Genomic DNA, 25,618 nt, shown 5'->3' on the forward strand with positions numbered 1-25,618 from the left:
TTAAACATTTTTCTCCCAATAGGCCTACTCGAACGTTACACAACTGGGTATTTGATACAGACGGGTTGGACATTTTTAACATTTCAGAAACGTTTTTTTTTTCTCCAATACTCCCATCGTCTCAAAACGGCAATTAATTTAACAGACAGGGCGGACACTCTTGATTAATTTCCAATACTCCAATGTCAAAATGGAATTCAAGTTGAACAGGTGGGTCCGACATTCTTATCATTAATTGAACACAAAATGTTGAACAGCAATTTATTAAACAGACGGGGTTTGGACAAACTTCAGCTACAATGAAAAACAAAATGTTTTCCACTACTACAACGTCTCAAACAGCAATTTTAAAAGAAGATGGAGTTTCATTGGACGACAAAATCTGTCAGCCAGACTGCAGGGACAAACTCTAGCAATCTATGGGTATTTTTTTGACAACAGAACAACTTCAACACCACACGAAACCACATCCATGGGTTTAATTAATTTTGAACGAGAATCAGGCGTGGAATTTTGTTGATACACACAAGAAAAAAAAAGGAAAAACAAAACAAATAATATTGTCAGACTCCGACTCTGACAAGTCTCTAGACGAGGAGTTTTAGTCTTCTATTTCTTATCCCTTCCCATGGTTTTTACAACTTTGCAACGTCATTCCCCAAGAGTTTAACTCCTCCATTATGAATAAAATTCATGACGACACCGACACCAATGGAAGCGGGCGGCTTGAATTTCTGGTTGCATTCTTTATTATCATGTCCGTCTGTCCATGTTTTTTTTGTTATATCCCTATCTGAGATCGTCCCTCACAGAAGCAGCCTGTGTGCCTTGCGTGGCTTAATCTTTGTTCTGTGTGTAACGAGGGCTATTGATCTGCTTCAGCGAACACGAAGACCTTGTCTCAAAAAGATGGTCCTAACGAGCCCCTTTTCACTAGCTTGCTACGAGGCGTGTGCACTCGATAGGGGTAATAACACCCTCGTTACAGCCCTCGTTTCCCCTGCGTGCCTCAATGGCAATTATGGGGCTGTACTGTAGCTACATGTAGAAGTCTTTAGTCTTTTATTATTTTAGTGAGAAATTACCTCTTTCTCAAAATCTATGCTACTTCAGAGGGAGCCGTTTCTCACAATGTTTTATACTACCAACAGCTCTCCAATGCTCGTTACCAAGTCAGTTTTTAAGTTAATATTTGTTTGAAGTAATAACCAAACGTGTACCTTCCCTTTAAAGGGAAGGTACACGTTTGGTAATTGTCAAAGACCAGCTTTCTCACTTGGTGTATCCCATCATATGCATAAAATAACAAGCCTGTGAAAATTTGGGCTCAATCGGTCATCGAAGTTGCGAGAAAATGATGAAAGAAAAAACACCCTTGTTGGACGAACTTGTGTGTGCTTTCAGATAGGAATAAAAGACTTCTAGCTAGAAGTCTCTTATTATTTTAGTGAGAAATTACCTCTTTCTCAAAAACTACATTACTTCAGAGGGAGTCGTTTCCCACAATGTTTTATACTATGTATCAACAGCTCTCCAATGCTCGTTACCAAGTCAGTTTTTAAGATAATATTTGATTTGAGTGATTACCAAACGTGTACCTTCCCTTTAACGATTTTTACAAATGTTTTATCTGCTGGCCAGCTACATGAGAAAAACTACAAACCATAAATATTTGCTGTTTTGTTTGTTTAAAGGGTATTATGGACTTTTTCCTAACAAAAAACAAAATGTCCACAGATTTACATTAAACTTACACAGTTTGAAGATTATGATAGTAGAAAGCTTCCCTTGAAATTTTACTTACTGAGGTGCTGTAGTTTTTGAGAAATGAGTAAAAGTAATAATTTTCGTCTCAGATTAGCATGTAAAAACGTAAAAACCAGTTATGCTATGGTTTTTGTATAATATCATAACTGGTCAAGGGGATTTTACATGCTAAAATCATTTTTGTCTCATGATACCAAAATGATTTTGTGACTTTTTGTGTGTAATATTTGAAGGGAAGCTTTCCACTATCATTGTATACAAACCCTGTAAGTTTAATGTAAATCTGTGGACATTTTGAAAAAGTACCAGAATCCTTTAAAGACAAATATACCAAATAAAAAAGCTATTTTAAGAGTCAGTGGTCATAGTTGGTCTGTTTTCTGTCTAATATATTGTTTTCTGATGTAAATGCAAATAAATCTTTCAAATAACATGATGCATGAGAGAACAAGTAAAATGGCCAACTTTCTCCACTGCCTTGATTAAATGGAATTCAATCAACAATGACAGTACTTTGCCTAGAACAGACAAATCCAAAGATATATTAGACATTTACTGTTTCTAACACTAAAAACACTATGAGGTCAGTTAATACATCATTGATTTAAAAAATAAAAGCTTTCATCATGAACTTTAACACAGACATATAATACTTACAGGCAGTGGACACTATTGGTAATTACTCAAAATAACTTTTAGCATTAAAACTTACTTGGTAACAAGTAATGGGGAGAGGTTGATAGTATAAAACATTGTGAGAAACGGCTCCCTATGAAGTAACGTGGTTTTGAGAAAGCATTAATTTTCCACGAATTTGATTTTGAGACCTCAGTTGATTTTGAGACCTCAGATTTAGAACTTGAGGTCTCGAAGTCAAGCATCAGAAAGCACACAACTTCCGAGTGACAAGGGTGTTTTTTCTTTCATTATTATCTCACAACTTCGATGACCGATTGAGCTGAAATTTTCACAGGATTGTTATTTTCTGCATAAGTTGAGATACACCAATTGAGAAGACTGGTCTTTGTCAAAGACCCGCAGCAGGGGGCGCTAGCGTGAAGTTTTGGATTTTCTCAAACCATGGGCGGAAGTAAACGTGCATCAATGCTAATTGTGTACACATTTCGGCATAGCCTTGAGGCACTGCCCCAACTTTTAGTTATTATTTTATGAATTTTTATGAGATATTGACCCGATGCTGGGTTATAACCTTACAATTTAAGACAATACTTAATAATAATTCTTATTTGACTGTTTACAATGTTTGGCATTGAAGTTTAACCATTAAAATGTCGATACTACACCTTTTTTCTGGCAAATCCTTTCTAGGCTCACTCTGTAACACAAGTTCATACTATGGCCCGCCGTTTTGCGTACACTTGCGTTGAATGCACATCAAACAATCGCGTATCATTAGCACGTAAGTCTGTATGCGATACGCGTCATCAGCGCCCGCGCAAACACGCACCGACACGCACTTTGGCCAGACATACAGTATTTTGTGACAAACATATTTTTTTTATAAAATCCTTCTACTTTCATCATTTTGGAGAGAGTTTTAAAAAAAAAAGGGGAGAAACAGCACACAAGTATCTACATGTAGCGATTGATTTAACATTGTTTCTTAGAGTTTTGGTAATTTGTTTACCCTAAAAACACACATTTTCTGTCATTATCTCCCCACTCGCCCATTGCTTTTCACGTGTTGTCGCTTGCGTTTTCACAGATTTTGCCCATGGTTTGGGTACAGTCGGATGCTTTTAAAATTACACTATCCACCAGACGTTGATTTCCATAGGTGGTGTGTATAGGTAATATGTCTGTTAACAGTAAGTAAAGACATGAAGCAAGGTAACATTAGATAATAAATATTTAAACAAATAAAGCATACGTCAACCATTCACAAATTGTGCAGAGATTTAAAACACAAAAGCTGTAGTAAAATTACACAAAGAAACTTCTCACATCTTGCTCTTGATCTTCTTCTTCCTGTGACACTTGGCTTCATAATAAGACAGCAGAGCTCGTGTTTTTTGCAGTTCAGAGCGACGTTCTTGGGCCTAGTATGAAATTCAATGTAATGAACATTCAATATACAACACAACATCAGTGTACGATCAACAAGCCTCCCACAGTCAATGTTAAAGTTTTCTTTAAATTTTCAAAGGAATTTTGGAGTCCAAAGGTTTGGAATTCACAACTCACAAGTCTGTGATGATTTTGACCTTACCTTAACTTCGGCTCGTTAAAATTATCAAGAACCAGGCCTCATTTGGATTAAACCACTAGTTGAAAACCTCGTCACCACACATTAATTCCCTTATTAGTTTAACTGTTAGTCGGGTACAGAGTCAATCTTAACAGGTACACTTATCATAAAAAGGCCCACCCTGCAATAGATTGTGAACAGTGTACATGTATAATCTAGCAAACTAGAATCATAGGTGGCTTTGGATTGGCCAGTCAGTGTGTTAGCATAAGGATAAACTTAAACAAATTAAGTAGAATTTACAACAAACCTCTTCTACACTCAATGATGTGAGTGCATCTTCTTCTGCTAATGTCAGCTGCTTATTTGGTCGATCATTATGTCTACTCCCGTGAAGAATCTTGTAGACTTCTTGCTCTAAGGGAGTGCTTGGCTGAAATAATGCAACACAAATCAGTTTATAAATCCACAAACATGAACAATTTTGGTGCACATTGTATGTGAATACTTGTTTATGTACAATGTAGGTAGGAGTTTGATGTAACAAACAGTGTGCATGAACATGTACATGTTCGAACATGTACATATGTGTACCCTTAATCAAGTGACGTTGTACATGTGTATGTACATTGTACATTTGTACATACTTGTACCTTATACTGAAACGTCACTGATAAAGCTCACACAAAGTAGATTGCTGTGCTTGCCTTGAGTTGATTAAAAGTATTACTTTTTTATGATATGACATAAAAGTTTACTTTCACAAAAAGAAAATTAACAGTTATTGTATGATCTTCATCAAAACAGCAGTAAGGGTTAAATTGTCCACCAAAAGTGCCTTTCAAATATTCAACCAAATTTAATTCTTGATCAAATGCTGCATGTTCAAATCGTACTGAGCTACATGTAGTTTGAACAGTCAACTCCTGCAGTCTATGCACACACAGAGTTTGCATCTGTCTGGTTCCTAGGGCTTATTTTCTACAGATTGAAAGCATCTGGTGACTGTTACAGCCCCCTACCAACAATGTTTAAGTCAATACATCATTGCAATAAGGAGTGATGATCATTTTTAAATGATCATCACTCCCTAGTGCAATGATGTATTGAACCTTAAAAGGTTTTCATTGTTTCAGCTCATTCAACTGGAACCTGTGACAGAGAGATTGATTTTTGTTTAAACAAAGTATTTCAATTAAGATTTAAGTTTGTGTTTGGTTCAGATTTCACTGTTTGAACCTGAAAAAAAACTGTTAACATTTTTTTTATTCCTAAAACTTACACAATCTTTTATAATATTCCAAAAACTTAACAACATCTCTTATATTGGAAAACATAGCTGAATTTACCCCAAACTACTGGCAAGTACATGTACATGTATATATCACAATCTCACTTGGCTTGGGCCTGTACATACCCAAAACAACTCATCTCAAAGACTGAAACTTAAAACAAAAACTTGAACATTTCCACTGAACTGGTTGTTGAACTTCACCTGAACAGTTGACACTGTATGATCTTTTAAACACAAAAGTACAGTTATTAGGAAGTTCTTGTTGTCTTGATTGAGCTAAATTGTTTATACGAGTTAGCTTACTCTTTCAAAGAAATTTGTTGTTTCTAACAGTTTCACGTTATTGTTGAGACAGTTTTGCACAAGCCATTCTAACAATACAACAATACATCTCATCGGGGAGAATGCAAAGTATCCGCTGCAACAGGGTGTTCTCTTTGATTATCAATGTACAAGAAAGTACTAAATGTGGTCAAACAAACGGTTACATTGACAACTTATTTTAACAATTGTAACAACATTTTTTTTTGTTACCCTTGAAAAGGTTTTTGATTAGACAAAAATAAGAAAGATTTAGACTACAGAGATGCAATCTCAATTTTTGAATAATTCTCAATTCAAATTACAGTTATGAGCCGGAAGCCGAGGTTGAATAGGAGTTATTTTTATGCAAAAATTACTCTCTTTTTTCAAAAGGGCCTTTCTGTATAGATTGCAAAAATCAATTGTTTCATTCAATGGCTGAGTTTTTCACACTCTTAACTCCAACTTCTAACAACATGACTTTTCATCTTTATATGAAGTAAAACTATTGTTTTAATTTTGAGGCTTTAACTCAGTTTCAATTATATTTGATTTGATTAAGAAGGGTGGAAAAACAATGTTCACACATTTGTGGAAGCTCCACTTGTCATTAAAATTCACAAAGTTCACAAAAGAACAAGAAAAAAAACGACAGCAGCAGCTGTTCGGTCTGTTGCCCCAAGTCCTAAAACTGGGTCTTAGCTGTGTTGCCAACTCGTCAATAAAGACAGTACACAAAAAGAAGAGGCGTAACAAAATAAAACAAATGTTAACGTCTAAAACAAACCTTAAATTTGTTGACAAATTGATCAGTAGACTGCAGACCAATAACAGGCTGGTTGATTGGAAAAGACAATTGCTCAGCTTTTCTATTACTTTGGACAACTTGATCCCATTTGGAAACTTCTTTAGAAGCTGCTTCATATCCAATAGTGCGTCGGATCTACACTCCAAAAAAAAGGGAAATACGCAACTTTAGGTTAATGTACATGTACGAATAAATAGGGGCACATTGATATGTGGTATTATCTACTCAACTGTGTATCGTGGCTCTAAGCAGAATAGTTTGAGACATTGGGAGACTATAAAGTTAAAATAACGCACATATGAAAAGGAAAAGTCTGATTTTAACCCCCCCCCCCCCCCTCTTTTGGTTCAAAGAGAGAGACAGAGCAGATCTGCTCTTCTGGTGTCTACTGTCGCCTTTTGAGGCATAGACTACAGCTGAATATCTCAAACGCATCTGCTCATGCGGCCATGCAGTTAACTTGCTAGGGGTGACTTGTGTATAGGGACACCCCAATTATCTGGTGGGGTGGAACGAAGGGCGAAGGAAGGTTCACACCCCAACATTTGAGTCGGCCTGGAGTGCAGCGCCCCCAGGATAGTATAGCATTGAAAAGCATGATGAAGCACAACATTATATCAAATCTTATACAGCTTCCAGCGGTGGGAGTTTGAAGGAGATCAGCAGCTGACCAAGATCCTCACTCTTCAGAGCATAATGACGACGGGTCCTTAAAACCCCAGGATGGGATCAGTCAAACTACAGAGTCAAGGCCACTGCATCCCTTCTTAAAGGCAAGAAGTTGGTGATTACATGTGTATCGACTTTCAAGGCCTTCAAGGTCAGAAAGAAATCAAGGTGTGAGAAACTGGCGGTGCGAAGTCAGAACTGCGTATTTGACATTCTGGGGATCCAGGAACATCACCCCGTCCATGAATTCGAGGAGGTCATGTTAAAAGAGGTGGAGGGGATGAGCTTGATTAATTCATCTGTCTGGAGAGAGCCAACTACCAAGTCTGCTCTAGGAGGAGTTGGATTGCTGCTGAGTCTGAGAGTTAGAAGTGCTGTGCAGAGTGTCAACGCTGTCAGCCCAAGTTTGGTGGTAATCCTATCACCCCCGTTATAGTGGTTCACTCACCACACAACAACAGTGATGAGGTTGAAATTGAGGAGCTCTTTAGGGATCTCCAAGCAATGCTTGGACAAGGTAACTCTTCACAACTTCCTGGTCGTACTTGCCGATATTAACGCCCGCCTAGGTCCAGAAGACGTTCACTTCACCTACCTTAGTGTGGAGTCTAACAGAAATGTCCAGTACCTAGTCAATCTTCTACAAGAGTAGGACCTCATAGCAGCCAACACCCAATTTCAGAAATGACAAGGAAAACTTTGTTCTTCCAAGACAGGGATACAGAAGCCAAGTGCCAGATCAAAAACATCCTGATCAGGCGTAATTGGCGCAACAGTGTTCTCAATGCCGAGGCTTACAGCAGCTTCAAGACTGACATATTGGATCAATGAGTAGTGTCTATGAGAATGAGGCTCAGCTTGAGACAACCAAAGAAAACCAGCCCCATAGACAAGATTGACTGGTAGTACTTTCTTTCCGGCCTGAGCTACAGGACAAGTACACTGTGGAGGTGGTCATCCGCTTCCAGGTACTGTGGAATGAATAATAATAATAATAATAACATAGGTATTTATATAGCGCCTTTAGCACAGATCAAAGGGCTGAACAATAAATAGAACAAGAACAAAGCAAGGAAAGAGAGATCAACAAAACCGCAAAGGATTAATGACGAGGCTAACTGAAGAAGTAGGTTTTGGGGGGGTTTTTGAAAATGAAGAGGAAAGAGAGATAGAAAAGAGTGAAAAGGAGTGAAGCAAAGGGGAGAGTTTGCGAAACCATACGTTGCCAGTACTTCATGGAGGCCAACTCTGAAGCAATGAAGAGTCTACCTCAAGGGAAGCGTGCAAATAAAAATGTCCAATTTGGCAGCCCAAGCTCAACTCTTTGATGTGTACATGTTTGACAGCCTCAAGGCAGCCCAGGCTCGACTCTTTGAGGTTTACTCTTGAGGGAGTCTCATTCTTTCTTGATAATTTTACCGAGACGAAGTTTAAACCACTAGTTGAAAACCGATTCAACACACTTTGATTCCCATTCATAAATACCTTTTCAATCAAAAAACATTAACACTTTTTGGTCAAAAAGTAAAATAAATGCAAAAATTGTAATTGTTGAATGATTTCTTTCAACACAACACCCCTCCAGCTATGGAATGGTAAGGCCCTCGGGTAAACAACTCCTTAAGAGAATGCTGTGCGCGTCGCGCGTATCAGGAGATGTGGCACAACTGTCCCAGCTGTTGCTCTCGACCAATAGGAATGAAGAAACTGTCTTATAAGCACAGGTGAAAGCTCGCATGTCACGCCCATGTTTCAACACTTTTTACTGGTCATAAACAAAGGTTTATACACACCCACTTGATGCGCTCTCCACCAATAGGAATAGCGAAACTGTCTGAGGTATTTATTACTATAGGCCTACCTTGTCTTCTTGGTGTTTATGTAAGGGTGTATCAACCACTTTCTGATTTCTCTGTACATTGCTTAGTAGTTTCTTAACTTCAGAATGACTACGTGTGTTAGACAGACTACCCATCAACTCATGAAGTTTCACACCTGTCTTTTCTCCTGCAAAAGAAAAATAGACACAAGTGATACCATTAAAGTGCAATGAGCAATCAAATAATCTCCTGCAATTTAACAGATGTAGATGCCTCCACAATCAATACTCTGCAACAAAGATCAAAAACAATTTTTTTTATAACATACATGTACACGTACAAAACCATCTGAATGTGTCTAATTTTATTAATTGCTATTCAAAGTCTTTTGAGTTCTTTTTTGCATACATTTAGCTCCATATTAAGATGATACAGTGATGATTTAAGGCAGAGGACACTATTGGTAATTACTCAAAATAATTCTTATCATAAATCCTTTCTTGAATACGAGTAATGGGGAGAGGCTGATAGTAAGCTATTGCATCGCCGCCATCGCACAGTGCACTAAATTCCACATAGGTTTAGGTATGGGTACAAGTGATTAGGTGTAGAATCCCGAGCACTGTAGCAAAGGGAAAGCAGGGGCGGGAGGGAGGGGACGAATTTTCATTTTACCCTTTCACCTCCAAGGATATGATATGTATATTTATTTAATTTGTGTTTTAACAACTCAGAAGCCTTACTAGCATGGTCACTACATATCTTACGCATCTGGTCTTGAAATTAAGCATCTGAAAGCACACAACTTCAGTTCGTGTGACCATGGTGCAACAACGGGTGTTTTTCTCTTTCACTAATATCTCGCAACTTCGACGACCGACTGAGCTCAAGTTTTCACAGGTTTGTTATTTTATGAGCTCGTCGTCCTTGGCAACATGAACGCCTCCTCCCCCTGCTGCTAAGAAACGGCTTGAATCCTTTCTAGGCCCCTTCATCCGGCCCCTTCATCCGGCCCCTCCAACGACACCTCAGTGAGGCTCCTCTCCTTCTGCGCCTCACAGGACATCCAATAACTGGTAGCTGGTTTCGCTGCCGCAACATCCACAGAGTCACCTGGATCTCAATTGACAGCGACAGACAAAAAAGTCTTAACCACATCCTCATCAAGAACCGGAAAACTGTAAAATTCAACAGGGTCTACAGAGGAGCTAAAGCCTCTGCAAACACAGATCACTGCCTGCTATCGCATCAATAGCAATCCCTCCCCGTTTCCACTCCAAGAAGTCCCCCACTCCCTTGTATGACATGGAACGAGTCACCAATGACAAAACCCTGGCATTCAAATACTCTGTCACAATCAAAAACAGGTTCCAAGCCATCGTTGATCTGCCAGATGACGTGGAGTCCTGGTCTGGAGTCTGGTCCTGCATCGCTACAAAAGTGTAGTATCAATACTGCTACCTGAGAGAACCTGACAGCAGATCGAGCATCATGGAGGCAACTGTTGCACAGAGGCACGGCTAGTTTTGAAATGAATCGACTAGCTCAGGCAACAGCTAAGCGTCAGCAGCGAAAGGAGAGGGAACGTGAGAGACATCTCCATAGTCCAACCCACCCTATAACTACAACCTGTGACATCTAGCTGAGAGTATGTGGCTCACGGATCGGACTTTTGAGTCATCGACGGAGTCACCTTAGGCACCAGCTACCTCAACCCTAATAACTTAGTTTATTCTGTGGAGAACATATTCCTCGACATCGAGGGATTGCTTATTATTCTATATGTATGCCTCGAAATTACTTGGTTTTCCCTACACGTCGTGAACTAACACGGTCGCCATTTTGTGGAGTCAAATTTCACCAACTAGTTCACACAAAAAAAGGAAAACCACCGAAGGTTTCTTGTCATGAGACAGTCCGATGTTATTGACACATCTATCCATGATACAATGTACATACCTTCTGGATTGGTGAAAGTAAACTCTGATACTTCTGCAGTTGCTTCTGATCTCTGCATCATCTTTTGCCTATAAGTTTTAAAGAGAAGAACCAATTATGACACTGAAAAGGACTTGGCAAATAATGAGACATTGAAACAAGAAAGTAACTTCCACCATAAAAGAAGAACAGTAACCCTAAGACGTATATATTTGGAGAACCCCGAGTCTGACTTATTCTTAAATATATTTAAGAGTAAGTCAGACTCAGGGTTCTCCAAACACGATTGTGTCCGAGCAATGCGCCCGTCCAAAATTCTCAAAACACCAAATGCGTCTTTCAAAAAATGTAGCACCCGACAAAATCAGCGACGTGGTAGATCGATCTTAGTGTGCAGCGACTGGTACCCAGAAGTAGGCTATTTGGAAATGGCATTTTGCGTGCATTTTTTTCTGTGTCGCAGGGCATCCTGACTTCATTTTTAAGTTGATGAATCGAACCTTGTATCCAAGATTCAATAATTAATTGAGTCGAACTGTGCAATCATGAGATATAATATTTATTTATTTATTTATTTATTTATTTATTTCCTGAAAACCTCCAAAAACGGAGAAGATAAAAAGACTTATAAAAATTACATCAAAAATACAAAATAATAATAATAATAATTTGGGGGGCTAATCATCCTTACTCGCAGCTAAGAGCTGAATTGCGAAGGACGCAGCTACAACGTGTTCGAGAAGCAGGCATGCAAGGGCGCATTCAGCTGCCAGCCACTTCAACCCATTATGACCACGGAGCACAGCCAAGATCGAAAGTGTTTGATTTTTTCCTGAGGGAGGAAAACCAGATGGTCTGGAAAACCCTCGTGGCACAGCAGAGAACCAACGCACAACTCAACTCACATATGGCCCCGACCGGGAATCGAACAGGGTTCACCTTGGTGAGAGGCGAGCACTTTACGCACAAGCCAACCGTGCCACCAAAATAAGGGACATAAACACGCAAATAAAGAAACAGCATAACCCTGACACTCTCGGACGACCCCGAGACCATCCTGACAAAGTATGAAACAAAAGGATTGTCGGAACGATCTGAGCAGCTGACCGAGAGTATTAAGGTCATCACATTCAAGAAACTGGTTACGGAACAAAACTGTTTTTACACTATCACAAATACCATGGTTGACGCAGTTTACATACTTAAGGTCAGAGTTAAATTTTCGCCTGCAAGAAGGATTAATAATGCAGTTAAGCAGCAAAAAACTTTGTGCAAGCTAAAACTATTTTTAACTCTATCAATTAATGTGTTCTTAGAATAAGCAAATCGTCACTGGCCTCGCAATTTAAAAGGTGGGCATAAAAAGACCTAGCCTTAGAAGTGTTGTTAAAAATCTGACAAACAAGATTAAGTTGAAATGTCGACAAAACATCATTGATCTTACATAAATTCAAACCATGTAAAAGAGGCGTAGTTTTACAGTACTTATGAAGACCCATGGCAGATTTACCCAGCTTACCCTGTGTTTTTTTAAGATTTTGGAAAGATGTGGCATTGAAATTAACACACTGGCATCCGTATATCAGAGCTGTGTTCCAAACATGAGTTTTACTTTTAACACAGGTTGAACTGCCGTTCCTACACATGCCAATACATGTACATTGCAATGAATAAAAAGCCCTTTGACATTTACAAATTCTTTCCTCATAATGCAAATTAGGTTTCAGATCTGTTGACATTACAACACCTAGGTAGGTAATGGAGTCAGTGATATTGAGTTAAAATACTTTCATTCAGAACCCAAGAGGGGTCCGATGATTAAGTGTTCTTACCAAAGATAGTACAACTCGTTTTCAAGATAACCCTCCTTGTCTGGTGCCTTTACAAATATTAATCTTTCTGCCAATGTTGCCGTTCCATTTAACATTCACTGTCAAGTTAGTATACAATGATAAAAAGCATCTCCACCAATCGTCACACATATTGTCACATAACTTATTGAAAATGACATCATGAGGGATTGCATCAAATGCCCCCTCTGCATCGAGAGAGCAACAGAATACAGTAGAACCTTTATTAACACAGTAATCCATGACGTCATTGACTGTGGCTGCGGCCATGGCTGTCCCCCTCCCATTAACAAAACCAAATTGCAGAGGGTCAAACTTCACATTTGAACAAGATTCTAAGAAACCCATCTCAAAAACCGTCTGGCCCAGGGACAGACTTCAACGTTACAATACAAGCGCAACGGAGATCGATTCCTCCTCTGAGTCATTGCACATGCTAGCGCTAACCTGCATCGCATATAATCCACACGCTCGTTTATCTGACGTCCCGATTTCACAAGGAACCAGTCTAACACAATACATTGATCAACAGAGGGCGCTGTTGTTAAAATGCCCATATATGGTATTGTCTGTGAAAATATAGTTGGTGAATGAAATGACTCTTGGAAAATGTTTACGAAGGAGTTTGCCAAAATAAAGGCGTATGAATTTGAGAGCTATGCCCCCAAATGCAAGAACCTCAACTTGGCATGATTTTTTGTCTTCTTCATAACAAAATTTTCTCTCTTTTTTTTCTTTTTTACTTGTCTTCTTTTTACAAAACTGTTTGGTTTCTTTATAAATAAGATATGATTTATCAATATCTTGAATAAGATATGATTTATCAATATCTTATTCATAAAAAACTGTTCCATTGGGTTTACCACCCACAGGGAAACCTCTGGCAGTTTTTTTAATTTACTTGTTTAATAAGGCTTCTACAACTTACTGGCCTTCGCGCCTTCTTTATTTTGAAACTTTTGGCCTTGGTGCCCTTTCTACTGGCCTTGGTGCCCTTCAAAATTTGGCTTGATCCAAGGCCAAAGTGGCCTTGCCCTAAACAAGTTGTAATTCCAGGCCTGCAAAAAGTCCTACCTCTTACTGGTATCCAGTGAAGCAATGGCATCCAGCAGGCTAGAGTGACTTCTACTCCCTTCAGGCATAACCTGCTCAATATACAAGATAAAGGTAATGATCAAAACTTATACAGCTACCAAAACAGAATCCATGTTAAATATAATAACTTTTACATGTATGGATATATTTTGACTATTCTGTTTGTGTGTTTTTTTTTTAAAAGATTAATCCTACACTAGACATCGAGTTTTTGTCATCTACAAAAACAGGTCTTTGGCTTCCAGGAGTACAAGCTTGGTGAAAAGTAACAATAGTATGTATTGCAGTTTCCTTGTTCTCAAGATATTTAAAGGAACACATTTGACAGACTTGTATACTGTGATGGTAAAGTATCAAAGGGTTTATGTTTCAACCTAAAAGCCATTAAATAATGCCTTTTCAAAGCATTTTACGGTCACTTCTGGTTTAAACATAGCTTATGTGGTTGATGAAATATGAACTTATGAACCATTGACGACTGTAGAAGAGACTAACTAACCGAAAGGAAAATGTATGTTGAAAATGCCTTGAACGAAGACTATTGTATGCAAAGCTTTTTGCCATCTAGGGATGTAGGGATGAGCACCGGAGCATGACACTGTCCGCTAATAATATACTACACGTGGTGTACATCAAAAATGTTCATAAATGCACATCCCAGTGGGAGATTTACTGTGCGCACAGACATGAATTTTGAAATTTTCAACCTCTCTTTTTTAGCCGGAAGACAAGGTCAAAATGGGGTCATGTCTGTGAGGCATTTTTATTTATTTAATAATAAACTTTGAATTTTCATAACTCAAGAATTGATGACGTCATCATGACATAACTTAAATGGTTTCCTCTACCTAATCTAACTATGTGCAAAGTTTCAAGTTCATACAAGTTTGGGAAAGGTGCTTTTGTATAAGCGCACAAGGGACGCTGAGAAGAAGAAGAAGCAGCCAAGAGAAGAGAAGAAGCAGCCAAGTTTTGCACGACCAGTTTTCTGAAAACATGGCCGATTTTTTTCAAGTATGGCTTGCTACAATGTATCCAGGCCGCGCACTGCATTTGTCTATATATGTATATTGTATAAAATATGTGGGGGGAACAGGGGGACATTTCCCCCAACTCTTGAAGGGTGGGGGAAACAATATCAAAAGTCCCCCCCCCCCCCCATGTTTTTGACCAGCTCAACTTTGTACTAGGTTTCACCATCATGGGCATCAATCCTGGGGGAAACAGATGACAGCAGTTTCTGATGAGTGGGGAACACTATATCAAGTGACCCCCCTCAAAATTGGCCTAAGATTGCACCACAGAGCATCTAAAATGCATATTTTCAGGGCCCAGACCCAAGCCATAAAGGCTTCACACTTGCATGCTCACTCTTGACAGATTTGCCCCCTAAAGTTGGTGTCATAGATCCACACCTGAAGATGCTGTTAACCCAAAAGGTTCTGTTGCTGCAGACATTTTAAAGACTTTATGTTCTGTTTCATTCATTTGTTATCGTTAAGATGTAAGCACAAATGCAATTGTGCCTAGTTATTGTTATTATTTGTTTACTCACGCTTTTTCCATAGTTCCTAAAGAGCAATTGCAATAAAACTTTCAGTGATGGAAGGTATTGGTGCAATGATAATGCTAAAAAAATGTCATAATGACGTCATCACCTGTCACTCGATATCATTTTAAAGGTGTTTTATTTGAAATACTTGAAAATCTATATCAAATCATCCTAAAAAAAACCTAGGTTTCTGTTTGCGGGATTGGGTAGGGATAATTTATATACGTAGGTCTTCATTTTATTTTGTGTGCGTGATCTCACATGACCTCTACTTCCAGTCGAAACGGGTCAAAAACGGAAGCGCCTTGTAATTCAATAGTGACAAAAGATAGGAAGCTCCTTTTAACGGTGTTAGTGTCTGGCAAAGGTGAGCAATTTAAAAATACTGATGACATCACAATAACCAAGAGCATGTTGATCGTCAAGCAGCCATCATGTGTGAAGTGTTAGATCGATGACATCATCAGCAATCAGGGGTCATGTGGCGTGGCAATAAAGGTGCACTTTTTGCAGTCGTACTATAACTCCCAAAGTAATGGTGTGATCAACTTGAAACTTTGTAGCTTGTTATTGGCAAGTTTTTGTAAATTGTGAAACCTTTGTGTTATGGCAGCAAGCTATAAAGTACATGCAATCTTACAATGACTAGGCGTCTTTTTGCTTGGCAAAACATGACGTGAACAGTGTTTTGTCAACAGAGGGCGGTCTGAATGTAAACATAAGTCACATCATCTATAATCTAAGTTATTTTGTTTAAATAGGCTAAAAAGGTCATAACTGCTTCGATTACAATTTATTCATCAATTCACACAATTTCAAAATGTAATTAATGAAACAGCTATGCATAATTCTTCATATTGTATTCTTACACTCAATTTCAGGACTAGCAATAAGTCTTTACTTAGCAGGTTTTTGGAAACATCTACTCAGATTCAACTTTGAAGCTTATAGCAAGAGAGCCAACTAACCGTGCAATGTGTTTATATCATTAGGGATCAATAGTTTGGCTATGACTACGAAGTGATCTTACCTTAAGTGACCTTTCTTCAGTGTGTTCATCATCACTACAAGTATCACTCATGTCACAATCTTTAGTCAGAACAATGCTGTCATCGGATGACCTACAGTTGAACATGACATTCATTGAAATGAGGAAACAATAATAATATACATTAAGGCAACTTTTTTTTAAATATGAAACAATTTACTACCTCAAGCATAATTAAAAAGAAAAGGTTGACCTCACTTGATGTTTAAAATAAATGCATAATATGTATAAATCATACCACGAATACCATGTAATGATACAGTTCAAGCATTGGTAGGCCTAACAAGTACAATGTTATCTGTGGAGAGAAGCATATAAGATGGCTTTGGATAAACTTTATGCCCCACGGGTTCTAAAGAAATCAAGATCTATTATTTCAGATGAATTTTACCCTGTGAATAGTTTGTTTGAGTTGATGAGAACAGGTAAGCGATATGGAGCAATGGTGCGTTCGTTTAGCTTCCCTGGGTCTACCCCGCGGTGCTCACTCGGGTGAGCCCCTGACATGAGCTAAAAGAACGACCACTCGTGTTGATGTTTTTGACCGAAAAGGTATTTATGAATGGGAATCAAAGTGTGTTGAATTGGTTTTCAACTAGTGGTTTAAACCCGCCGAGGCCTGGTTCTTATTATTTTTATTACGTAGAGTCAATCATGATATCAAAAGAAAAGCCAATCGCCATCTTTAAATTAGATCCGCTATTTTTATGAATGAACCTAGCGACACTGTCTAAAAACTAATATCAATCCGCCCAACGAACGACCACAAACAAACAGCGTCCTCTAGCGACGGAAAAAAATATTTGAATATCCGGTTAATTTCGGATAGTTGGCCAGCGGTTAACCGTATACCAAATTTCACTATTCGCCTAGCACTACACCACACACTGCTGAAGCACATGTACATCATGCATGTACTATACAGCGTACAGCGTAGGCCTATAACACACAGTCAAGGACGTGTAATGATTGCTTGGACGTGGCATGATTGCTAGCAGTAACACGTCATTCTCAATCACGCCTGTGATTTGCCAATGTTTAGAATGAAGCGCCCACATCCTGCATTCATGCGCTTTTCTTGGATTTCCAAAAAAATATAAAGAATACTGTAGTATTTTTGACTCCCATAAATGGCCGACTGTGTTATTTCTTACAGTAAAAGGAAAACCATGCAATTTCGAGGCAAACTAAGTGTGGATCATTGTATTCTACTTCTAAAACATCTTTCCAACCATATGCATTTTATAAAAAAGGGTTACAAACGCTTTTTATAGACCAACTCGTCCGATCCAAGGCAACGTGTTCCTTTAACACCCCTTACAAATATTCTGCCTTTTCAGTGGTTTAGAGCGCGTCACATGATATGTCTTGGTTTTACTAGAAACGGCGACCGTGTGATAGTGTATCACACGGTGTGCAGTACCTACATGTAGATGTGCATCTATCTGAACGTTACGTGTACAAGGAGGATAAATAGTCTGTAACCAATTCAAATTACATGACACTACATATACATGCAGCACAGTAACACATGTTCAAAAATGTGAAGTTAAAGGAACACGTTGCCCTGGATCGGTCGAGTTGGTCTTTGAAAAGCGTCCTGTAACCGTTTGTTATAAAATTGATATGGTTAGAAAGATGTTGTAAAAATAGAATACAATGATCTACACAAATATGCCTCGAAATTGCGTGGTTTTCGTTTTACCTCGAAACACGGTCGGCCATTTATCATAAAATGAAAACCGTGCAATTTTGAGTGATACTTGTGTGGATCAGTATATTCTACTTTTAAAACATCTTTCTAACCATATGCATTTTATAACAAACGGTTTAAAACGCTTTTCATAGACCAACTCGTCCGATCCAAGGCAACGTGTTCCTTTAAGAAGAGTTGTATGTTGGTTTGATTTATTGTAGCATTCAGGTCTGTAACTTAATAGTACAGTATTTAGAAAAGTTTGGGTGTTATAAAACAAATATTGACTGCTTTTACTCATGCGATGGTTAAAACTATGACTCCCGAGTAGATCCCCAGAGCGTTCTATCTTCCCCGAGGCAAAGCCGAGGAAAATAGATTCACCTCGGGAGTCATAGTTTTAACAAACACCTGACACTTCGGCACCTCGCAAACTTGGCACCTGCAAACTCGGCACCTTGCAAATTTGGCACCAAAGATGTCGACACCATACAAATTGGCAGAGGCCTTTTATTGACCAACAAACTCTTCGAAGAGTCAAGTGGTAAAAAATAAAGTAACGTACGTGTACTTACAAAATAAAAAAATTGTTTGTAAACGTTGTTAGTGGTAAAATACTTGATGGGAGTTTCAAGATAAGAATTCCAAACTCTCAAGAAAATTTGGGCCCCCAGAAAATTAACCGTCCTCTCGCACCGCGTTCAGTCTACAATTTTTTTTAACGTAATTGTTTAGGCCTACCGGGCCTAGGCTGAAATTGCGTCCATGTCGGTGAAAGTGCGGCGCTGTTTTGATGTTTCGGGCTATTCGGAACAGAAAAAAATATTAAAAGTTCACAGATTTACAAATAACTTACAGGGTTTACAGAAGGTAATGGTGAAATACTCCTCTTGAAATATTATTCCATGCAATGCTTTACTTTGTGAGAAAACATTAAAACAATATCAATTCTCGATATCGAGAATTGCAGATTTATTTTAAACACATGTCATGACACGGCGAAACGTGCGGAAAAAAGGGTGGGTTTTCCCGTTATTTTCTCCCGACTCCGATGACCAATTGAGCCTAAATTTTCACAGGTTTGTTGTTTTATATATAAGTTGTGATACACGATAAAAAATGTTAATAAGGGTTTGTTTAGTTTGGTTAAGGGTTTTTAATGGATTTTTACTTTTTAACAGAGCGTGATTTGCCGAAAGGCACCGGCCGTGATGGGGACTAACTTCCAGACGGCTTCGCAACAGTACTGTGCGTGATAGCTCTATGGCGTGCAGGACCCGTAACCCGTGCGATAACGTAACCCTACTCCCGACGGCCGCCAGGCCGGACGGTTACCGATTCTTTCGACCGGCAAATGACAATCTGGTCCAACACATATAATTTTGACAGCTAATCACCAGATTATAAAGCATTCGCAAAGCGATGCGACAGGTTCAAAATATAAACTTTGGATTTCGCAAGTTTTTGTCCTTTTTCTTCAAAAATATTTTTTCAATGATATTTTGAGTGTTCATCAGACATTGCAGATTAAGTTCGTGCCCTCAGAATTTGTGTCATGAGTTTTGAAAGTGGTAAAAACAGGGCAAACTGGTGACTAGCTGTCGAAATTGTACGTGTTGGACCAGATTGTCATTTGCCGCACGAAAGAAGCTCGTAACCCTTCCTTCGGCCTGCCTGGCGGCCGTCGGGAGGAGGGTTACGTTATTGCAATTATACTCCCCCCTGCTAGACTATAATTATATAACACCCAAGCAGATCCTTGCCATTTGATTGGAGGATTGTCCGTCACGTGATAGCAAATAAAAGTACCATTGCACACTGAGTCACTCACCGTGCTTTTTCGTTCCATCCGAAAAGTACCATTGCACGCTGCCAGCGTGCAATGGTACTTTTCCGATGGAACGAAAAAGCTGAGTAAAAACATCACTGCGTGCGCGTTGTCTTCGGTAACGCAGCAAGGCATATTAGTAAAATTACTAGCATTCGTCTTCTACAATTAAAAATTGGAGGCCTACGCTTTGTTTGTTTTGAAAGTTGTATCTTTCAATCAAAATGACAAAGATCTACTTGGATGTTATATAAAACAAATAATGAATGTGTTTCATTCGTGCAATGGTGCGAATATGTTCATTCGTTGAAAGCTGGAATGTTCCATTCAACTCGGCTCCGCCTCGTGGAATAGAACATTCCATCTTTCAACTCATGAACATATTTGCACCATTGCACTCATAAACATTCATTATGTGTATACTATTTGTAACATTAGCTCTCAAAATGTGATGTTAGCAATATATAGTAGTATTAACTTGTTATAACTAATTAATAAACATAAATAATGTTAATGTCACCTGGTGAGCTCAGATAACAGTGACGCCATGGTGACTGCGGAAATTGAAATAATGTTGGTTTATGATGATACCACCATCCAACTAAATACAGGTAACAGAGACTCAAATTTTCAGAACATTTTGGTTAACTGACTGAACGCTCAATTTGCAGAATGGGCCATGTAAATAAACGCAACAACAAACAATACAACGCGAAATGAGCTGCGCGATCTGGAAATTGAGAGATCCCTGATTTGCGCTAAACTCACTTGCATTTCATAATCTACACGTGCTTTTTTAGGCGTCTGCCTAGTCTTGGCCCTAGACGTCACTACCCAATGCTCGTAACACGAATTAGCGGCTACAGCTACGGCAACGGCTAGATTTCCGCGTCATCACTGCGTTGAGCTAGGTATAGTATGTCCTTAGCAACACCCCTAGAAACAGCCGTAGCCGTAGCCGTAGCCGCCAATGGGAGACTTTCTGGGACGATAGAGGGCAGCAGACTTACCGGGTAAATCCATTGTTCTCAGAATTGTGCGCATGTTCAGAACTACGTAAACAATGGAAATTTACCCGGTATGTCTGCTGCCGCCTAGCGTTGGAAAGTCTCCCATTCGGACTCGGCCTTGTAAAATCTAGCGGGATGCCGCCCTAGCAGGATGCCGCGCTTCGCGCGGCACCCCGCTAGATGAGGTGCTAGCACCTCACCGGTGAGGATGGTTTTGTACATGTATATACAAATGTTGCGAAAGGTAATGTGGGGTAAGGGAGGTATTCTTACATAGTAATAATTTTATAGGGTTGGATTAGAAATTGTATTTATAATCCGTATGGAATATTGCCATTTGTCAATGATGGTAATTGTTATGGTATAAAAACAAAATGTAATGGTTTTTCATGATAAAAGAGAGGTTTCGCAGAGTCACCAGTACTCTTTCGTGAACGGATACACCATAATACGTCATCACTTTTTGACGTTGTATAACCGTTGTACACAAGTTGTCGCTCAAACAGGAATCTGTCGCTGAAGTAAACATCGAGTATATTTTGTTCATGTTTTTGTAGCGGATTGTTATTTTTTAATGCACCAGGTTTTCACCATGTCTATAAGAGGTATCATACATGGATGTAGTTGGACATTTGTTAACCACCATGCTTCAGAAAAAGAGAATGGCGATTGTCCATGGGTGCAGCCATTTGGTTAATAGCGCCCTCTTGAGCCTCATGTTGAGGGTATTCGTTAGAATTTTGCAAAACAAAACTACACAGCTCACTTGACGCGAACGCGTACGGTTCGATATCTGTATGCATATTCGTATCCGGGACTCTGCGAAACCTCTCTAATGTTGATCGAGCGGGCCTATACGCATTATCCGTATAAATGCGGATTATTTTCCCCTTTTTTACGCATAGTGTGTAAACAAGTTAATTTGCAATAACTGGGCCGAACATTGAAGAATAAAACTCAGATGAAGACTGTTCTTTGGGCTATTGTATATTATACAGAGTATTTTATTCAAACAATTTCGGTATAGGCCTAACAAAGATAAGAAGAAGCATATAAAAGAACGCTGGATTGCGCTCACAGTGCAAGACTTCGCACTGGGCTAACCAGGAGGGTCTGTCAATGAGAGCAAACATAGAGAAGAGACTGATATTAGGAAAGTAAGGACATTATATAGGGGATTGGGGAAGCTTGGTCCTTGACCAGTTCATGGTGATGGTCAAGTGACGGTCCATTGGGGTATTGAGTGTACATACCACAGGCTGATTTATGGACCTGGGTGTATCCCACAAGGATGTGGACGGAAGCTTAATATAATACTTTGGTATAATGGAGGCTGTGTTTATGAGAACAAAGAAGTAAATACATAAATACTGGTAACAACATGGACTCAGGCCGGGCTTACAATAGCAATCGGCTTTGTCATTGTATTATAACATTATCACGATTTTAGAATTTTAAGGCCCCATTCATCGTGATTTATCGAGCATATACGTCCAACGACGCATACAAAGTTGTCAGAACACCAAATAGAGCGAATTTTCGGAATATGCTGTACTACAACAGATATATCTGATCTAGTGTTCAATTTTACCACCGCTTTTTGGGGAGTAACAGTCTCATATCAATTAATTGTCATGTAAACTTTCTGGTAACACGGTTGGCCATTTATGGGAGCCAAATTGTTGACTCCCATAAATGGCCGACCGTGTTAGTTCGCAATTTTGAGGCAAATTTGTGTGGATCATTGTATTCTACTTTTAAAACATCTTTCCAACCATATGCATTTTATAACAAACTCGTCCGATCCAATACAGTGTACATCCTCTCACTTATTTCACTTTTAGAAAACATTTGCCTTGTTATTTTGAGGGTTTGTACGTCCTTAAAAACCTTCAAATGAGTACATGACAAGAGCTAAACGAACGATCACTCACCGCTCTCGTAGTGACGTCATGCACCTGGGGCCAGCCCCCAAGTGACCCACTCCACAAGCAGGGCACTGGGGGCTGACCCGGGTGAGCCCCTGGAATGACGTCAAACCTATTCGAACGCACTGTGGTGGCAGACCGCAGGTCGACTCCCAGGGAAGCTACAGGAACGCACCCAATGATACACACTAAATATTGAATGGCAATGCGGTAACTAGAGGACGTCTATAGCCCCCGGAGGGACTTTGCGTGACCAGAAGATCGAGCGACCTATTTCCCGAGGCCGAATAGACGTACACTAATACCGAATTATGCCAGTCAATAATTATGTGTTTCATAACACAGCTCGGTCTTGATGGAACACGTTGCCCCTTGGATAGGACGAATTGGTCTATAAAAAGCGTTTGGAACCGTTTGTTATGAAATGCATGGTTAGAAAGATGTTTTAAAAGTAGAATAATATAATGATCCACACAAGTATTCCTAAAAATTGCACAGTTTTCCTTTTACGTCGCGAACTAACACTGTCGGCCATTTTGGGAGTCAAAAATTTGACTCCCATAAATGGCCGACCGTGTTATCGACGAGGTAAAAAGAAAACCACGCAATTTCGAGGCATATTTGTGTAGATCTTTGTATTCTACATTTACAACATGCATCTTCCTACCCATATGCATTTTATAACAAACGGTTACAGAACGCTTTTCAAATACCAACTCAACCGATCCAAGCAACGTGTTCCTATAAATAAGGGAATCAATGTGTGGTGAAGAGGTTTTCAACTAGTGGTTTAATCCCAACGAGGCCTGGTTCTTGAGGTAAATTATAAAGAACCAGGCATCGGCGGGTTTAAACCACTAGTTGAAAACCGATTCAACACCCCTTGATTCCCATTCATAAATACCTTTTCGGTCAAAAACATCATCACTTTTTGGTCAAAAAGTAAAATAAATGCAAAAATTATAATTGTTAAATGATTTCTTTCAACACACGACCCCCTCCGAGCTGAGAAAGATTAAAGGGATGTTTATTGGCCCAATGACCAGGGGACTAATGTAAAGCGCATTGATACGGTTTATTGTGAAATGCGCTATATAAGAACTTGTTATTATTATTATTATTATTAAGACAGTTCATCCATTCTGATTGGTCGAGAAGGGGTTGTTTGAACGGATGACATACACCAGTAAAAAGTGTTATTACATGGTCGTGACACGCGCGCTTGCACCAGCGCTTATAAGACAGTTTCTTCATTCCTATTGGTCGAGAGCAACGGCTGAAACAGTTGTGCCACATCACGTGATACGCGCACAACATTCCCTTATAAGGAGTTGTTTACACGAGGGTTATACCATTTCATAGCTGGAGGGGTGTTGTGTAGAAAGAAATCATTTACTTCGACTTCGTCTCGGTAAAATTATCAAGTCCAGGCCTCGGCGCGGGTTTAAACCACTAGTTGAAAACCTCTTCACCATACATTGATTCCCTTACTAATACCCGGAACATCTGACATCCCCCTTTGAGGCTCGTGAATTACGCCAGAGTGTGGCCTCGAGCCAATGCAAATATATTGATGGCAACTTGGTACGAATGTACCTTTGATCTTGCATTCATTTCGCAGTTAACTTTTATCTATACTATTAAAAGCGTAACCCGCGCCATCTTGGATTGAAAATTAGAAGGTCCAGTGGCATGGCATCCTTGTGGAATCCAACACGGTTGTGTCGTTACAGACGTCGGGTTGCAAGTCTACAAAACCCTGAACCAAACTCCCTCTTACGAGTTGTCTGATTGGCTGGAGTCACGAGCGATATCTCCTAACATGTGTGGTTGTCTGGTTTTGATATGGGCCACCTGTTGGTTGAAGGGGGACGCCGTAGGCTGCACACAGAGTCACCTCTGTGGTTGTCTGGTTTTGATATGGGCCACCTGTTGGTCTAAGGGGGGGGGAGCTGTAGGCTACACACAGAGCCACCTCTTTAGGTTTGAAGTGGGTGGCAACCTTGGACTCCCATTAACATTCCAGATTCATTGATGTTTCGCAGAGGGGTAAATGGCATTGTGTGTATACCATTTTGTACAGGGGGGTTTAGTGCGTGTTAAATAAAAAACATTAGGCTTTAATACATGCATCTGTTACATATGTGTTTATTACAATTAAGTCACTCATGTAGGCCTACCCAACTTTCCAGCATTTTTTAAATCATCAAACAGCAACCCATTGTTGTGAAACTTTATTTGTTCCATTTAACTCTGCACCATTAGTCGTACAGTCCCCCACACAGAACGTATACACGCAAAAGTTGAACATTTTCAAAAAGAAAGTAAATACATTACTGATTCTTTTCATATACATTGTACAGGTTTTGCCAGTTAAACCTACAAAAGAGTACATGAAATCACCGTTTAAGAATAGTATGCTTTCATAGTTACGAACTTTGTGAAACATCAACGGCTGTTTCGAAGCTGTAAACGAACATTCCATTCAAAGTTCTGAAGCAATAAAATTGTTAGAACGCAGTTTGGTCCGGACTCAGGATGTAGATTTTGCCAAATCCGTTTTGTATTAAGCAATCGGCCGTCAGGTTTGGTTATCGAAAGAGCCCTCATGTGCAGCTGAATCAGGTACTTTTTACGAATTTCTCCATACAAAATTAACCAAACTGGCCTACAAACCCTTAAAACAACAAGGCAAATGTTTTCTGAAAGTGTACATAATTACAATGGATGATCATAATATACGTTGTATATCCTATGATATCATTGGTCCTGTACAACCAATACCTGTCCTTATTCTTGCGGA

The 25,618-nt window shown here is 39.3% G+C and overlaps 1 protein-coding gene across 3 annotated transcripts in view; it reads right to left on the minus strand.

Annotated features, from left to right (window-relative positions):
* The window catches only part of LOC117296547 (U3 small nucleolar RNA-associated protein 14 homolog A-like), a 47,431-nt gene extending 24,583 nt beyond the window's left edge, over positions 1-22,848 (minus strand). Inside the window, exons 1-8 of one of the 3 annotated variants that reach the window (XM_033779526.1) lie at positions 22,822-22,848; positions 16,336-16,426; positions 13,733-13,803; positions 10,830-10,897; positions 8,912-9,057; positions 6,361-6,516; positions 4,287-4,409; positions 3,733-3,827 (exon numbers count right to left, since the gene is read on the minus strand). In XM_033779526.1, the coding sequence (XP_033635417.1) occupies positions 3,733-3,827; positions 4,287-4,409; positions 6,361-6,516; positions 8,912-9,057; positions 10,830-10,897; positions 13,733-13,803; positions 16,336-16,426; positions 22,822-22,841 (770 nt within the window). In that variant the 5' untranslated portion in view covers positions 22,842-22,848. Of the gene's footprint in view, positions 1-3,732; positions 3,828-4,286; positions 4,410-6,360; positions 6,517-8,911; positions 9,058-10,829; positions 10,898-13,732; positions 13,804-16,335; positions 16,427-20,397; positions 20,619-20,645; positions 20,697-22,821 lie in introns of those variants that run through there. The other 2 variants (XM_033779527.1, XM_033779525.1) reach the window with 2 other exon arrangements.
* Between the last annotated feature and the right edge of the window lie 2,770 nt (positions 22,849-25,618).

Source organism: Asterias rubens, chromosome 11, assembly GCF_902459465.1.
Source record: "Asterias rubens chromosome 11, eAstRub1.3, whole genome shotgun sequence".
NCBI classification, from domain to species: Eukaryota; Metazoa; Echinodermata; class Asteroidea; order Forcipulatida; family Asteriidae; genus Asterias; species Asterias rubens.